Consider the following 16,842-nt stretch of genomic DNA (forward strand, 5'->3'; position numbering starts at 1 on the left):
TGGTATTACTTGGAAATGAAGCAAAATGTATACTTGTGACTCAAAGGGAATTAATGGCGTATAAATATTTTCATACTTCCATTTGGTCATATGGACTTAATTTTCCAATTTGCAAAGGATATGCTAATGTTGAGATGATAAAAAAAGAAAGAAATCAAATTGAAAACCGTACGTATTAGAATAATTTCAGTTGCGTGATCGGATGTGTTTAGCAGGCTGCGGGTAAAACATTTAAAAAAAAAAAAAAGTTTTTTGTCAGAGAAAGAAACTCTTTAAAAAATATACAGTACTTGACACGGTATAAATAAATTAAAAGAAAGCAGAATGGAAGATACATCGCAATCATTTGATTAGTGATCACTTCCACTCTTGACTGAGCGAGGAAGGGTCAGCTAAGCGGCTTCCTTATTGACCTAGTGACAATTTCCACCCTTGATGTGAGCAGGGGTCAGGAAGGGTCAACTGGCTGACTTCCGTATAGACTTACTGACTGCACTGTATCTACAGTACCCCTAGAAGTGGGTAGGGTTTGAGCAGTGTCGGTTATTTTCACCCTTGGCATTTTCTTTGTCGGGATTTCAAAGCTTAATAGTTTAAAGATTGGAGGATAAAATGACGGTCTTTTTGATAAATTTATGTTTTTTTCTGACTTTCTTCTTTCTAAATTGAAGCAATTAAAGAATTTGTAATTTTGACATTTTATACTGTGGGTTTCTATTGTATGTTTACATTGCTTTACATTATACATGAGAATCAAAATATGTACTGTATTGCGTTATAAAAGAAACAACCTGATAAATATTCATATTCACATCACTTTTGTGGTTTATGTAAATTATTATTTCTTTTTTGGAAAAAATTTGTTTAAAAAAAAACCAACAAAAACTAGAATTAAAATGTATTGTAGCATTTAATTTTGGTTAAAATTCAGTATTTTTTCTCCCAATTTTTAAAAAAGAATTAAGCATCAATGTCACCTTATCGCATAATATAACACATTATTATTATTGGAAGCATTTTAGCAACGAACGTCATTGATCGAATGTTGACCTTTTAAAGCACAGTCCTACGCTTTCTCCCGTACCATATGCCAGATGTTTACACCATTAAAATAATGATAAATGCTAAAATTGATAAAGTATTGCTGAATAGAGAAAAATATCATGATAAGTATACTATACTACTGTGGAATGGGAGAAAGCGTGGTCAAAGGAAAATAATGCAAAAAGGTGGTTTGAGGCACATACTGTAGATAACTACCAGTATTAATTTAAAAAATAATAATAGTAATATACTGTACAGTAATCATCTCAACTAGATACAATACATGTTGGATAGAATTGAATGAAGTTACAGAATATTATAGGATTTTCCTTATGGTAATGGTATACAGTACATATGGTATACAGTTCTAGTGTGTATTATTTTGCTAATTTCGATTGAAAAATTAAGGAGAGAGTTTTAATTCAGAGTTCAGAAATCAAACATCAAACATCAAAAGTGCGACAGGCTATCTTGTATATCACAAATTAAATCCTGAGAATTTAGTTATAATTAGTTTAAAATATTCAGAAATATTTACTTTTCAGTACTTTTTACAAATCTTTGTGATTGGCTAAAAGTAAACTTACAAAAAATCTTTTTAAATAGATTTACTTTTTGAAAATTGTTTGTATAGGAACTAAAAGGCGGTATTACAGTATATACAGTAGTAAGGTTGACAAATGATAGAATTAATTCATTTGAAAGGCCTTCTAAACAACTAAAGCTCTATTTACACTATCAAACTAGTTAGACAAAAAAGTATCATGTGTCCAAATATGATAGTGATATGCCCAAATATGGTAGTGATATGACATCATCATGTCCATATGGGCACATCAAATTTTTTTGTCACATAAAGTTTGATAGTATAGACAGATAGACATCTTAATCTGTGGCAAAGATTTTGTTTTTGATAAGTCTGTCTCTTGGAATCATCAGCGTTTTTAGATCATTTTCCAGCACAGCATCTTTTGATGACAATAGCGACTGTTTGCTGCAATAATGATCACCATGCTGTATATAGTGATTTCATAATGTATGTCATGCTATTAAAGAATGCTGCGTATTCATCGTTTTGCAAAATGAACTCGTAATCAGACAGAAATTCGCAAACTAATTGTATCATTTCTTTTAGACTGCCAACATTTTTTTGGCCATCATTTATATTTTCTGTGATATGTTATGTTTCTTGCTACAATCCAATTTTTCTTTCGGCAAAATTCTTCCTGTTTCTTCTCATTTTTACCCGCTTTCTTTGTTATTTTTTACATTTCATCAGAATGAACAACTACTTTCCAATGTCAATTGATTTATTATTATTATTATTCCAAAAATCAATAATTGATAATATTTATATATATATTTCTTGTTCAATTTGGATTTATTTAATTGTTAAATGCAGAAAGCTGCTCAGCAACAAATAAAACACCTACTGTGTGCGTAACTCACATGACCTTTGACCTATAATTATTACAGAAATCATAAAGTAATTAATATTATTCATGTATGTTTGTATGCATATACAGCTCAGATGACCTTTGACCTATAATTATTACAGATCTCATCAAGTAATTAATATTATTCATGTATGTTTGTATGCATATACAGCTCAGATGACCTTTGACCTATAATTATTACAGAAATCATAAGTAATTATTGATATTATTCAGTAAATTTCTTGTTGCAAATGTACCCAAGCAATTAGGTCATATCGTCAGGTTTATACCATATATATTTTTTATCTCACGGGTAACAAAAGCTTAAAATGAATTGGACTTAATATGATGTGTACTACCTGGTCACTGGATTGATAATTATTACAAGAGAGACGGACGAAGACGACGGCTACGCTTTAGCACTTACAATAGTTGACATATATCGCATCTAAAAGTTGAAGGAATAAACAGTAGTAATTGTAATAAACCAAGTTGTTCTCAAATGCAATGTTCCGTCTTTAATAATAATTTGCAGTGTGAGCGCCAATTGAAATCCATGTAATCATTATCATTATTTATTTATTATTATTTATTTATTTATTTGAATTTACACCTTTAGATTGGTGGCACACTTATAGTACAAAATAACAAATAATATTTAACTTGTATAAATTACAATATTGATGAGTTGAGTTGAAGAATTTAGCACCCAATTATTACCAAAGATATCTGGGTCATGTATTGGGTCATTCAATCATGCTCATTAACCAATTACTGTTTTCTGTAGTCTCTATCAAGCTTTGAAAAATTAAATGTATTTTAATTTTAATTGAATCATTTAATTGGTTTATTTAAATTGTTAAATGTTTTAATATTAACTAATAACTGATCATTTAAGGCTCTTGACAACATATACAAAAAATACATTTAATCATCATAATTTTTATTGGTCCATCATCATCATAAAATATGTGAATATAAAAACGGCGTACAAACAAAAATACATACAATTTATACAAACATAAAATATTGCAATAAAATTTCTCCCCTAAAATAAAATACAATTTTATTATTTAACATTTATTATACTTGTTGTTACAACCAATTAAAATACCTCGTTCTCTGCCTGATTTTTTATCAGATTGTGCAATATTGTGTAGCAATTGTGTTACCTTTCTTGCCCTTTATTGGTGTATTAAGTGGATAATGTTTGTTAACCTATTGCAACAAGTAATAAGCAAAATACAGGTTATTATTACTTGATATACTGATCAATAGAGTATCAGCACAGCGTCCATTCATCAAAAATTAACCCTATTTAAGTACTAACCATACCGACTGCGTGGGTCTATGCCTCCGAACAAAACGTTAAGAAAACCTCAATATGTGTCAACAATGCAGCCATTGTGACAAGCACGATGGCAGGAATAGATTCAGTGTTGTGTAGTTTGTGTTTAGGTAAAAAGCGATTTACAAAGAATCAATTTTCAATAGAGGAGCTTTGTGAAAACAGCATTTAGTATTACTGACATTGCATATAAATTAATTGTATGATAATTGGTGTATCAGAATAGGTGTTCTCATAAAAGAAGTTTAAGCCTATCTATTAAAGCGACCTAGCTAACTGTTGTTAATTGAAATATCACCTACTGTAACAATTCACTGTATCATAATATATTATAGATCTCTTCTGTTGCTTTCTTTATTGTCGATTATATGGATTTTCAGCTTCCCTCCCCCCAATAAAAAAGCTTGGTTCCCACTAAAGATTCAAAGTTGTAACCGCAATATAAGTGATTTGACCAATCACAAGCTACGGTTAAAGTGATTTGACCAATCACAAGCGACGGTTAAAGTGATTTGACCAATCACAAGCGACGGTTTATTCAAATTGTCTCGTCTTTAGTGGGAAAGAAGCATAAACATAGTGGTGACCCAAATTCGAAAGTCTTGTTCTCGGAAAGCATTTTAAAGTTTGGGAGATTTCCAAAATGCTGTACTAAAAAAAAAAAATCTTGAATTGGATTTTGACAAAATGAGAGACTGACTTTCTTGTTTTCCAATTCATGTAATTTTTATATGAATAAATTTGAATTGATAAATTTTACTGGTACCATTAAATTGAATATGTCTGTACAAATAAAACAATAGATTTTTTCAAGGACAGACAGAATCTTTTCTAACAATTAAATATATCGTTAATCTGCAAACTGGGGTTACGACCCCACTGTACCCATGTTACATAGCGCCTAGTACAATGTCAGTATGTGTACAGTGTGTGCAGCAGCAGTACACAGCATAGTGCTGCACATACCATTTGTTGATATATCATATGCAAAAAACCAACACTATTGCAAAATTAACCGCTATGCATGACCTGCATGACTTTTGACCTCTGATAGATACTGTAATTGACAGAAATTATGATGATCTTATGTTGAATGTTTAGGTTTATATTATGAATGAACTAAGCCGCCAAGATACAAGTATAATGATAAAAGTAAAGAAATTATATGACACCTATAAAACAGATAACTACTGTCAACATCAATTATTAAATTGATATCAAGATAATTGTGATATCTTATTTAGTATTGTAAAAATTTAATTATACAAAAAAAGTAATTACTGTAGTTAGTCCATACTTACTGATATTTGTACCGGTAGTCGGTCATAACAACATATTGATTTTTTTTAAACACAAATTTTGAAAGAAAAAAATTCAGAAAGGCAGATACGGTATGCATTTAAAAAAAGTTTTATCCAAAAAATGATCATGGCATTAAATTGATATTATGTTTTTTAAAAAACTTTATTTAAAGTCACAGTTCATAACTAATATGCAAAGTGTTGAGCTGGTAAACTTGTACTTTTCTATCATTTTATTTGCTATGTAAATCAGCCTTCTTGCATTATTGACCATCAAATCAATATTATCCATATAAAAGGTTACCTTTAATAACAATACAAGCATTGTAGCATTGACCCAACAGCACTGTCTCCAATTACAAACTGACTGCACTTCATTTTTTATTAGAATATCAAACTGGTTATAATACTGTTATGTTTAGAGATTAATAATAAAAATGAAATGATTCTTTTATTCACGTTACCTGTCAAATTTACTAACCAATTATCCCATTTTCAAGCTTGAAATAATACTACAAAAACTTAAACCGTAGTAGTGATCTGGTACTTTAATAAGCCCATAGATATGGATATCATTTTTTTGATTGAGTGTTAAGCTCTGTCTACACTATCAAACTTTATGTAACAAAAAAATGTGATGTGGACATGATGATGTCATGTCACTACCATATTTGGGTATATCACTACCATATTTGAGCACATCACATTTTTTGCCAAACTAGTTTGATAGTGTAGACAGGGCTTAAGGGTTTACATTGGATTAATCAATCAATGTAATGAAAGTTATTAAATAGATTAAATAAAAACAATAATTAATAAATATTATTATTTTTCAGGTTGAATCCAATGGAATACTAGGAGTTACATACTGTATACAGTTGGAAAGTCCAAATTAATTTTTTTTTATATTTGAAAATGAGAAAAACAAAGTTGCTATTTAAATCTGAACAAATTGAATAGTGTGTCACCTAGCAACTATAAACATGGGGGAAGAACTGAAGAGGCTTACTGCTTTAGTAAATAACACGGAGAACAAAGTGAATAATGATAATATTATCACGGCAAGTGTCGGATTAAAACAAGAAAAAGACGATGAAAACGGACAACTTGCGAGTTTAATAAATACACATAGACCTTCACTGGAAAATAAAGGAGAAAAACGGAAAATTGATGAAATAAAGGAAGAAGGAACAGAAGATGATGATTCTGTTTTTTTACCAAATGATAGGAATAATGAAGATGGAGGTAATGTATTTTTCCACTTAAAAAAAATAATCCAGATTTAAATACTGATGTCTATTTCATGCCTAGCTTAACTGGATAAACCAACGTTGGCCTATTCTCTCCGAGAAGAGAGCTACAACTCGAATATATAAAACATTTATGAAACACCCCTGTCAGATAATGGTACATTCCATGAACCTCATGAAGCCCTCAAGTGGGAACATCCCAACACAATTTATTTTATTTATTTTAAGCGTCTATTTGGAATAGCCATGGCCTATCAAATTATGAGCCTTTTATATGATGTACAATAAAAGTCACGTTCTGGATTTTAAAAATCCCATCATAGTCCATCAATTTTAATCAACAAATTTTTAAAAAATAGGCAGACTTCAGGCATATGAGGTTTTTGTCTATTTAATAAAAAATTGTCCTTTCGCAACAAAATGAATGCAAGTTGAAATGTCGCTACGGGTAAGGAACAACAAAGCGTAGCATTTTGTAAATGGTTTACAAATGAATGAAAATGAATGAATTCCTTCTGTAATGAATGAATTTCTTCTGTAATGAATGAATTTCTTATGAAAATGGTTTATTAAAATTCATACATTAAATTCAGTTTTTATATTATTCAACTCTTAATTACCCCACTGTGAATTATTTGCAGATCAATTACTGTATGAAACATAAATGAAAAACTGTTTAAATAAACAAAGAAAACAAAAAGAATTGTGCAATATTTATTATACTGTATGAAGTATTCATGCATCCTCTTAGGTATCAACACTATCATGGCAATCATAAAAAGCACTGAACATCCAATTAATTTGTTGCTATTTCTTAGATTAGCTGTGCCAACGTGTAGATGCCGATCTAACTCAGCACCATTATCTCGTACTGTGACGACAACTGTAGCTTGGTCACGTGACTCGGGCACGTTTAGTCTCATGATCACCTGTAAATGCTACGATGTTTTAACAATCAATGTGGCAAATTTATTCCACCAATGATATGATATGTAAACTGTAAATAAATATATATAAATATTTGATTACATGATTAATTAGAAATATAATTTCTATTTTTTTTTAAATTTCCACAATATAATAACATACAGGATAATAAATACAATGAAGTTATCATGTGGGGAGGACGGTCATATAAGTTAGAAAGACTTTTAAGTTTGACCCACACCAAGATTTAACATTAAATATGAAAAAGAAAAAAAAATACATAAACTAATAATAAATAAAAGAAATGAAAGCTACGATTTCTATTTGAACCACTTTATCCGATCTTAACTGGTCTTATGAAATACAGTTATATAATATTTAAAGTTCATCATATCTTGAAAGTAAATAATTCATAACAACATTTACTGTATGTAATAATGTGATTATTATTGGTTAAATGAATCAAAATTTATATTTTTATATCTGCATCATTTCATCGGTAATTTGGTATCTTTTGTATATCTTCCTCCTAAGCGTTCCTTATTTTTGACTGGTTTCACACAGTAAGCCTTATTTACATTTCATCCAAATGATTCAAGTACACATCATGCTTCAACAATTGACATTAAACCATAAACATTGCAACATTTGATATTTAAAGCTTGAAAAACAAGGGCATAGTTCATGTTATGAATTCCTTTAAACAATGATGGATTTGATATCTGCTTTTTAACATTCATATTCTGTGATTTATATTATTTTTATTCAAAATATGATCAGCAATATATTTACAAGAATCATTTGGCATTTATTTTTTAGATATTACAATTATTGGAAAAGTTTTGTTTTTAAATAGTTTGTGAAATTGAACGCATATTGAATTTATCATAGAATCTAATAAATTAAAAATGTAGAAAAGTTAGTAAGGGATCATATCATGTAAATTATTGTACTGTAGTTACTGCAGTAACTCATCTTTCATTACAACAATGTGGGAAAGTGATGTGCCATTAATAGGGGTGTCCCAAAGGATGGGTTCTACTGTAATCATACTGTTGTCATGTGTACTGTAGTACTGTAAGTGTTGAAGTATTTTGTAACTTTCTGTAACGCCAGTTGTAACAGTAAAGAGTTTTCAACAAATATGTCCATTTAAAATTTAGTGTAATTTTTAAAAATGTGCACATCACATTGTGTTAGAACCTTATCTTATTGTACCTTTAAAATAATGTACTCGCACGTTGCTAATGTACTAAGCGCCATGAGCTCCACATGGGTGGGGGACAACGGCGCTATACAAGATATCATTTATTATTATTATTACCTTATATTAGAACTCTATCTTATTGAACCCTTAAAATGCTTAGTTTATTTAAATGCTACAATGAAATAAACAATCGTTTACAAGACAGATTGTTTATACAGTTCCATAATGTGATCACTAAGCATACTGTATTGTACAACACAAACGCACAAACTGATAAATGTCAAATTTAATATTTACAGTACAGATCCATTTGAAATATTTTAAGGATTTGTGTACCGTGTATATTTACTGACATGATACATTATGATTGTATATGCAGTAGCATTCTGTTAGACCAGTGCTGTGTATCATAATTAAAATTACAGTAAACTTATTGTTCACTATAATATTAATTTTTATTCATTCAAATATTATCAGTAAATCTACAATATATTCATTTAAATTATCTTTGTATAATTTCTATTCTTTCTATTTCTGCTGTAGTCTACAGATTAAATTATTTTTCTTAATTATATTTGGTTAAAACTTATTATTATTATTTATACTACAGATACCAATAAGTATCTTTACAGTACAGTTACTGTATCAGTATTATAATTATTTTTGTGACATTAAAATGTGTATGATATCGGTAAATATTGTTCCCACAACTCCTTGAATTATTCACGTCATTTCCCGCGGCACTCAGTCTTCCCAATGCGCGTAACCTTGGATGCAGAAAATAATAATGAATTATCTGTAATAACAGAGAATTGTAGATTATATATCAATGATGACATTGTCAACTTTTATTCCATGTTGATTTTGTTTTATTACATAATTATTGCAATTTTTTTCACGAAAATATTTTTGCATTTTATTATAATGACTGCACACTTAAAGTATAATAAATTTTGTATGTAGCAAAATTCAAGAAAATTGCCTATGATATAAATTTTGAAAATACATTGATTAGCATAGTTAATAACAAGAATTTTAAATTATCACATTTTTTAATTTACACTTGTCTAAGATTATTTGTAAAAGTTATAAAAACAAATTTCTCTACAGTCCAACTTAGAATTCATGTAAGTAATTTTATTACTTCAAGTTATTAAATAAATTGTATTATATTGTAATTTTCCAGATAAATCTCGGAATAAACGGAACCGGCCGACGGAACCAAAGCCAGGAGGCAATTGGGATTTAGTGGATCAAAAAACTGGGAAAAATGGGGAAAATAAATCAACTCCAGGTATGTTAAAGAAAATATCAGTAATTTGTATCATGTAAACATATTAGCTTATTATTTATAAAGACGTTGTACTGCTTCTTTCTGTACACTGCCTTTTTATTGCAAATTGAAACTAAAAATTTTTTTTTAAAAAAGCAACTTTTTAAACCCATATTTTCTGGCACACACAAAATGTTAATTCATCAAGGCTTAAATAGCATTATTAATTTTTACAGTAGAAGCATAATGTGGTATATAAGCCAAAAATAGTATTCTTAAATAAGCTTTATTTTTATTTGTGTAGATCATAATACAATGATGGGGTACCATCCTCGTGGTCAGAGGTTCGGTGACCACACCGGTAACCAACAAGAGGTGTTTGCATTCTCAACGTATTTAGCAAATCAGGCCGCACAATCCGTACTGACCGGCACGGCTAACTCTATCATAAACTACCATCAAACGCAGTCAGCGTCTCGCAAGTTCCTGCAAGCTGATCAGGTGAGATTTTTTTTTTTAATTTAAAAAAAAGAGAATTTGACAAATTTTCAATTGGACTAATGACCAAATTAATCCGATTCATTGATGGATTTATTGTTATTACATTTGAAAGTATAATGTTCTTTTTGTGTAGAAATATTATGATTAATTAATTTAAAATGTTTATTCTCAGGATGCACAGGATAAGACGCCGCCTTCGTCAGCAGATTCTGGTGTAGCACATACGTCAAGTAATAACAGTCCAGAGGATCAGTCAAGCTCACGACAAGGTACACCAATTCCACTAGGAACACCCGATCCTAAAAACCAGGAGATACTTCATAAACCATTAGATTGCATTGAACCTAAAGAATGCCGGACACCTAAAGGAAACACCAGTAATACACCGGAAGCAGGCAACAGCACACCATCAAACAATGTTCACGAAACGCCTGTTAGTAGTGTCCTAGAGACTTCTACGCCAACCCCACCTACAACAACGAAAAAGGTGAACAGGAAAAGGAAAGTGTCGACGAAAGGAGCCAATAAATTGTTGCAACAGCAGCAGCAGCAGCAGCAGCAACAACAGCATTATGGTCCGCACGTTAACCCACCCTTTCAAGGACACTTCCCACCGCAATACAACCCGATGTCAAACCCGTTCCACACCGATATGCAGATGCCGTTCCCGTCTAATCAAAGGATATCACCCGTCGGCGTTCCGCAACCGAGCACCACGGAAACGGAAGATCTTAGTCCAAGTGCATTATGGGAAAATCCACCGTCTAAGAAAATCCCTGGTCCCGGTCCTTGGAAACCGCATGCGACGGACATGATGCCAAACATGCAGAACTCAATGATGGGTCATCCAAGGATGAACACAGCTGGCAAAATGCTGCAGCGACCTCTAATGCGCCCTCAACAGTTTCATCAACCTCCGCACGGACCTATGGCAGTGAACTTGCCATTTGGACCTACGATGACAAATAGCGACGAAAATTTAACTCCGGATCAGTTGCGTCATAGGCAGGAAAAACTTAGGAAAATTACGGATATAAAAAGATTATTCAATTTACAAGAACCTGGTAACCCGATGATGCCACAAAGAATGATGTCACCAGGGCCTATGCCGACACCGGATATGATGATGATGCCGGATAATCCCATGATGGGAATGATGAGACCAACTGGTCCTGGTATGATGGAACCACCTCAGCGTATTATGATGTCTCCAACGGCAGGAATGGGTATGAGTCCGCAGCACATGCCCATGATGCCACAAGATGAATTGATGTCGCCTGAGCAACGGATGATGATGCAGCCTCCGATGAACAACGACTGGGAAAATGCCACGCCTGCACAAAAAGCTTGGGTGAAATTGCAACACGAGTTCTATCAAGAAAAACAACAAACTAAAATGATAACTAAACCAAATCTTATGAACTTAGGTGGTCCAAATATGCCTATGGACTCACACGATCCAATGGGAGATTTTGGATTGAACCAACCAGGGATGCCGGGGGCAGGTAATGTTCCACCTCCTCCACCATATCATGGACCACAAACTCAATTTGGACAGCGACAAAATATGTCTGGATCTTTTCCAATGTCTGGCGGAATGCCATCAAATAATATGCCACTATCGCCAAATCGTTTAATTATGCCTGGCAATAGGACTAATCGTAGCGGATCAATGCCAAATGTTCCGTCTCAAATGCCTTTCCCACGTTCACAAGGCAATATGGGCATGCCAATGTCACCCACACCTACGTTACAAAGTAATAATAGTGGGATTGATTCAAACATGACCGGTAGCATGATGGAACAGTCTCCGAGACCTGGACATTCTGGAACTCCAGGTCTTGAAAACTTCAACACAACAAGAAGTAATAATACTAACAATATAAATCCAATGTCACAGCCGAATGTTCCTAGTCCACAGATGTCAAAACCGAACACTAGCACGACGACGACCGGGATACCGACGCCGTTATCGAATACACCAGAAGCGAGTATGCCAAAAACAACCGCAGAATCAAACCAGCAAATGACGAAAACGTCGGATGCACAAATGGGACAACCTCAAAGACTTGTCAATTTTCCACCTAGCCAATTAAATCGCGACAAAGCTCCAAACTTCCCTCCACGAGGGGAGGAACAATTTGCATCAAATTTTTATCAGAAAGCTTTGGAGAAAAAACAATCTGGACGATTACAGCATTTTAATCAAAGTAATATAGGTGGTGGGCCGGATATGATGCCCTCACCACAACCAGGAATGATGTCAACACATGGAAATATGATGTCACCACAACCTGGTATGATGTCATCAAAAAGCGGTATGATTGCATTGGCCTCACCAGCTGGACAGACAATGGGAGGTCAAGGTGGCATGATGCCACAGCAAAGAATGAACCCTTCACAAGGACAAATGCGCATGATGCAGCAGGATTTAATGCCACCACATCACTTACAAACATCTCAGTCAAATATGATGTCATCACAATCAAATATGATGTCATCACAATCAAATATGATGTCATCACAATCAAATATGATGCCATCACAGTCTGGAACAATGAACTCACAATCAGACATGATGACATCATCGCAAGGAATGATGTCACCGATGGGCATGATGCAACCGCAACCAGGTTTTATGGGTAATCAAAGGAATATGGTTAGCCCTGGAAGTAACATGCCGTCGGCGATGAATATGCCCAATATGGGAAACCATGGACTTATGGGTAATCATGGCAATATGCCTGGTGGTATGGGTATGCCGGATATGGGCATGCCAAATATGGGTATGCCGAATGAAGGAAATATGGGGCATGGAATAATGCCTGATCATTCTATGGCTAACAGCTCATTACCAAATGATGTAATGAGTATGCAGCAACAAGGTAACGCTATTATGAGAAATGCTAATCGACCTATGAACTCTAGTAATAATCAAGTTCCTTTACCGGCAAGTTTACCTATAGATGCCTCTTCGCGTACGACGCCTAATATGCCAGGGCAGAAAATGAACAGTGCTGCCCCTAACACGCCTTCCTCCGGTGATGGACAAAATCCTTTAGCAATTTTACAAAATCGCTTTGAACCGCCCCTTTTACCCGACGGTAAGGGGCCGAAACAGACTTTGCAATATTTTCCAACACCAGATGCGCAAGCACAGTCAGGGAATCCGCACTTAAATCCTGGTTTGAATCCAGGACCAGTATCTCAAGCACCTTCTCAGGGACCAAAACAAATTCAGATGCCGTTTCCCATGGACATGGTCCGACCTGGAATACAAGGTATGAATCAAGGTTACGTGACTCAGAGAATGTCTGGGCCTAGGATGAGTCACGCGGACAGCATGTTTCAACAACAGATGGGAGGTATGCCCAGAGGTCAAATGCCTGGAATGTACAACATGCCGCGACAAATGCAGCCGGACATGTTCGGACCCGGCCCGCGACATCGAATGATGAACCCTAATATGATGGGGCAACAACCGATGGGTATGTTCAGCGACCCCATGATGGGAGGCCCTCAGGGTCCTGGCGGAATGATGCCAATGAACAATCCCATGATGCAATATCAAAACATGCCTAATATGTGAAGATTGTTAATATTGTATTACATGGATTCAACAAGAATGCTGCAAATAGTGAAGTCGCGTAAACGTGCGGTCTCCTGACGCCAAGAGTGAAATCGCGTAAATGTGCGGTCTCCTGACGCCAAGAGTGAAATCGCGTAAATGTGCGGTCTCTCGACGCCATTATATAAAGAGATGCACCCATGATGCATCCTGCTGAAGAAGATGGTTCCTTCCGAGTTGAATGGTAACAAGAGTCGTGAAGTCGAAGATGATTTAGCGAGTATATTTATTTGTGAATAGAAAATAGTCAATATTGTAAATGTTGACAGATTTGGCAGGTCAGGGGTTGAAGGTCATTTATTTCCGTTCACCTGAATGTCAAGTCAGTGGCATATGTCACATAATTTGTTTGTAATTTTTGTTATACTGTATAAAACTGTTGAAATGGCCCTCAGTAGAGTGCCTTCTATTACACTATTACAACATAATCCTCGGACATATTTTGTTGAAAATATTGAATTTTGTTGACCACAAAGAGACTTGTTTTGTAAAATTGTGACCAACACCCATTATGAATATCAAATGTGTTTTTTTTCTGCTGTGCCAATTTCATATCTTTTTTATTTAAATGAAAAAAAAACATACAATAGAATAGTTTATACCAGTTAGTTTTATTAGCATACATTGAGACAATGTTTGCGTACAATTCTAAGATTTATAAAATAGAGTCGATTTTTATTATCAGTCAAAATGTATGTACTATTTAAATGCAGAGATGTGTACAATGAACCAGTATGGACAGAACAGTGTAAGTAGTATGAATACAATAATTCACTATGAGTAAAATACAATTATATATTTTATTTCTGTATGGATACGCCTGTATCGTTTAGGCATCACATTGCCCACAATCAAAAGTATTTTTGTCCATTAAAACAAAAATTACATGATTCAAAATATTACTTGCATTAATCTAATTCATAGTTTCAAATTGATATTCTTTTTTTTTCAAACCTCATCCTCTAATTTATTTTTCTCATTTTCTCGCTATTCATTCTTTTAGTATTTATACAACAATTACCAGCCTATTTCTCTACTCAGGGGAATTTTACAATTTATTTAAAAATAAATGTTGAATATAATAATAATTCAAATTGTTTATTTAAATCGTAATTGTTCCAGATTGTTTTTTATTTTCTTTTTAATCGCTCTTGGTTTACCTTCCTTTGTTCACTTTGTAATTCTGATGATTTAAAATGAATATTTTTGTCATCTTACTGATGGATTATCTAACAAATTATGAACATAAACATTGTTAATATACACAATCATAGCAATATTATTCTTGCTCAACAATCCGCATATTTGCATTCAAAATGATTATGGACATTTTTTAAAAATAGTAATCACATTTGAATCTGCTGTCTCAGCTCTGCCTTCTTAACCTGTCGCGCATCAGCGATTTCTGCATCAAGACCAATCATGCTCAGTGAATTGATAATGTGCTTTAGTGGTGTAAGAATACTAAGACAGTAACATGTTCAGAGTATTGATATACAAATTAATTCTACACATTATTGTTAATACCTTTTTGTAAGGTCAATTCTAAGCACAATTTTATACAAATATTTTTACAAAAATTTAATTAACGCGAACAATTTATTCCGTACTCAATCATTTTAAAGTTAATGAATAATTAATGCATTGACATTTGAATCGTAATATTTTGAGAATGTGAACTAAATTTGATGACAATATTATTTTTGAAATATATTTAGCAATATTATAAATGATAATAATAATGACAGTGATATTCAGTAATGCAATAATGTTTAGCTAATAATTTAGCAATTATAATTAATCATGCATAAGACAATTTAATTTAATTACAAAATAATTTTAATTCAGAAATATTTAATTTCATAGCAATTAAATTAACGAAAATTATTAAGTCTGAAAATAAGAGATAATTAATAATTAAAATAACTGTGTCGATATTTAATTTATTGTACTATTATGGCTCAATAAAAACAATACCAAATTTTCTCCATAATATTAATAATAATATGTACAATATAGGACCAAAACAATTGTTCAAAAGCATTAACTTCTATAAAATTTATTTACTTTTAATTATTTTTTTAAATACAGTTTGATTTATAAATCAATTTACTATACACTCTTGATACCACAGCTTTGTCTAATAAAACATGCTTTATTTCTTCACTCACCCATCCTGTTCTTTCCCTCCTCCCTTGTTTTACTTTAGCCTTATGCCAAATGGTTTTGTATTGGTTACATGTATGAATTAAATATAATCACAATAGGACCTGTATCAAGGTTGACTATAGTGTTAAAACATATAGTTCTCTTTGTTCGTTTTGAAATGGAAGCGCCCCCTTAATATGGGTCTCCCAAAGAAGGTGTTCTACTGTATTATGTTGTGCAAATTAGATAATCAACGAGTTGATATTCGTCTTGACTGACAGAAAGGGCAACTGTTTATTTTTCTTGTACAAACATTTGATAATGCATAATGATAATGTTCACATTATAATACAATGTTAAACTACTTGCTTCTGTCACTGTCTGTCCGTCTTGGTTTCATTTCATTTTTAATATTATTTTTGTGAAAAATGTATCCAACAATTTCATATGAATAAATCGGAGAGTATACTGTTATGCTAATTTAAAATGTTATTTCTCCAATATGGTAGAACCTCTATTAAGGGGACAACTTTGGGGTGTTTCCTTAATAGTATTGTCCCATGAATAAGGGTTGGCTATTGTGTTAAAATATATATTTCTCATTTATGTTGTGGTGTCCCCTTAATAGAGGCGTCCTAAAGGAGGGGTTCAACTAAACATTTATTATCACCAAAAAATGAATTTACAATAATTATTTCTATGTACCAGAAATACACCGATTTTTGCTGATTTTTTTTATCATCAATGAATGTGACTTTATGCTAATTGAGAATTTGGCA

The 16,842-nt window shown here is 32.7% G+C and overlaps 1 protein-coding gene across 2 annotated transcripts in view; it reads left to right on the forward strand.

Moving 5' to 3' along the window:
* The window catches only part of LOC144847482 (uncharacterized), a 46,286-nt gene extending 30,699 nt beyond the window's left edge, over window positions 1-15,587 (forward strand). For both annotated transcript variants that reach the window (XM_078703871.1, XM_078703872.1), the window contains exons 4-7: window positions 5,966-6,374; window positions 9,700-9,807; window positions 10,091-10,287; window positions 10,460-15,587. In XM_078703871.1, the coding sequence (XP_078559997.1) occupies window positions 6,113-6,374; window positions 9,700-9,807; window positions 10,091-10,287; window positions 10,460-13,876 (3,984 nt within the window). In that variant the 5' untranslated portion in view covers window positions 5,966-6,112 and the 3' untranslated portion in view covers window positions 13,877-15,587. The remainder of the gene's footprint in view (window positions 1-5,965; window positions 6,375-9,699; window positions 9,808-10,090; window positions 10,288-10,459) is intronic.
* Window positions 15,588-16,842: the final 1,255 nt, after the last annotated feature.

The sequence above is a fragment of the Antedon bifida genome, chromosome 7 (genome assembly GCF_963402885.1).
Source record: "Antedon bifida chromosome 7, ecAntBifi1.1, whole genome shotgun sequence".
In the NCBI taxonomy this organism is placed as follows: domain Eukaryota; kingdom Metazoa; phylum Echinodermata; class Crinoidea; order Comatulida; family Antedonidae; genus Antedon; species Antedon bifida.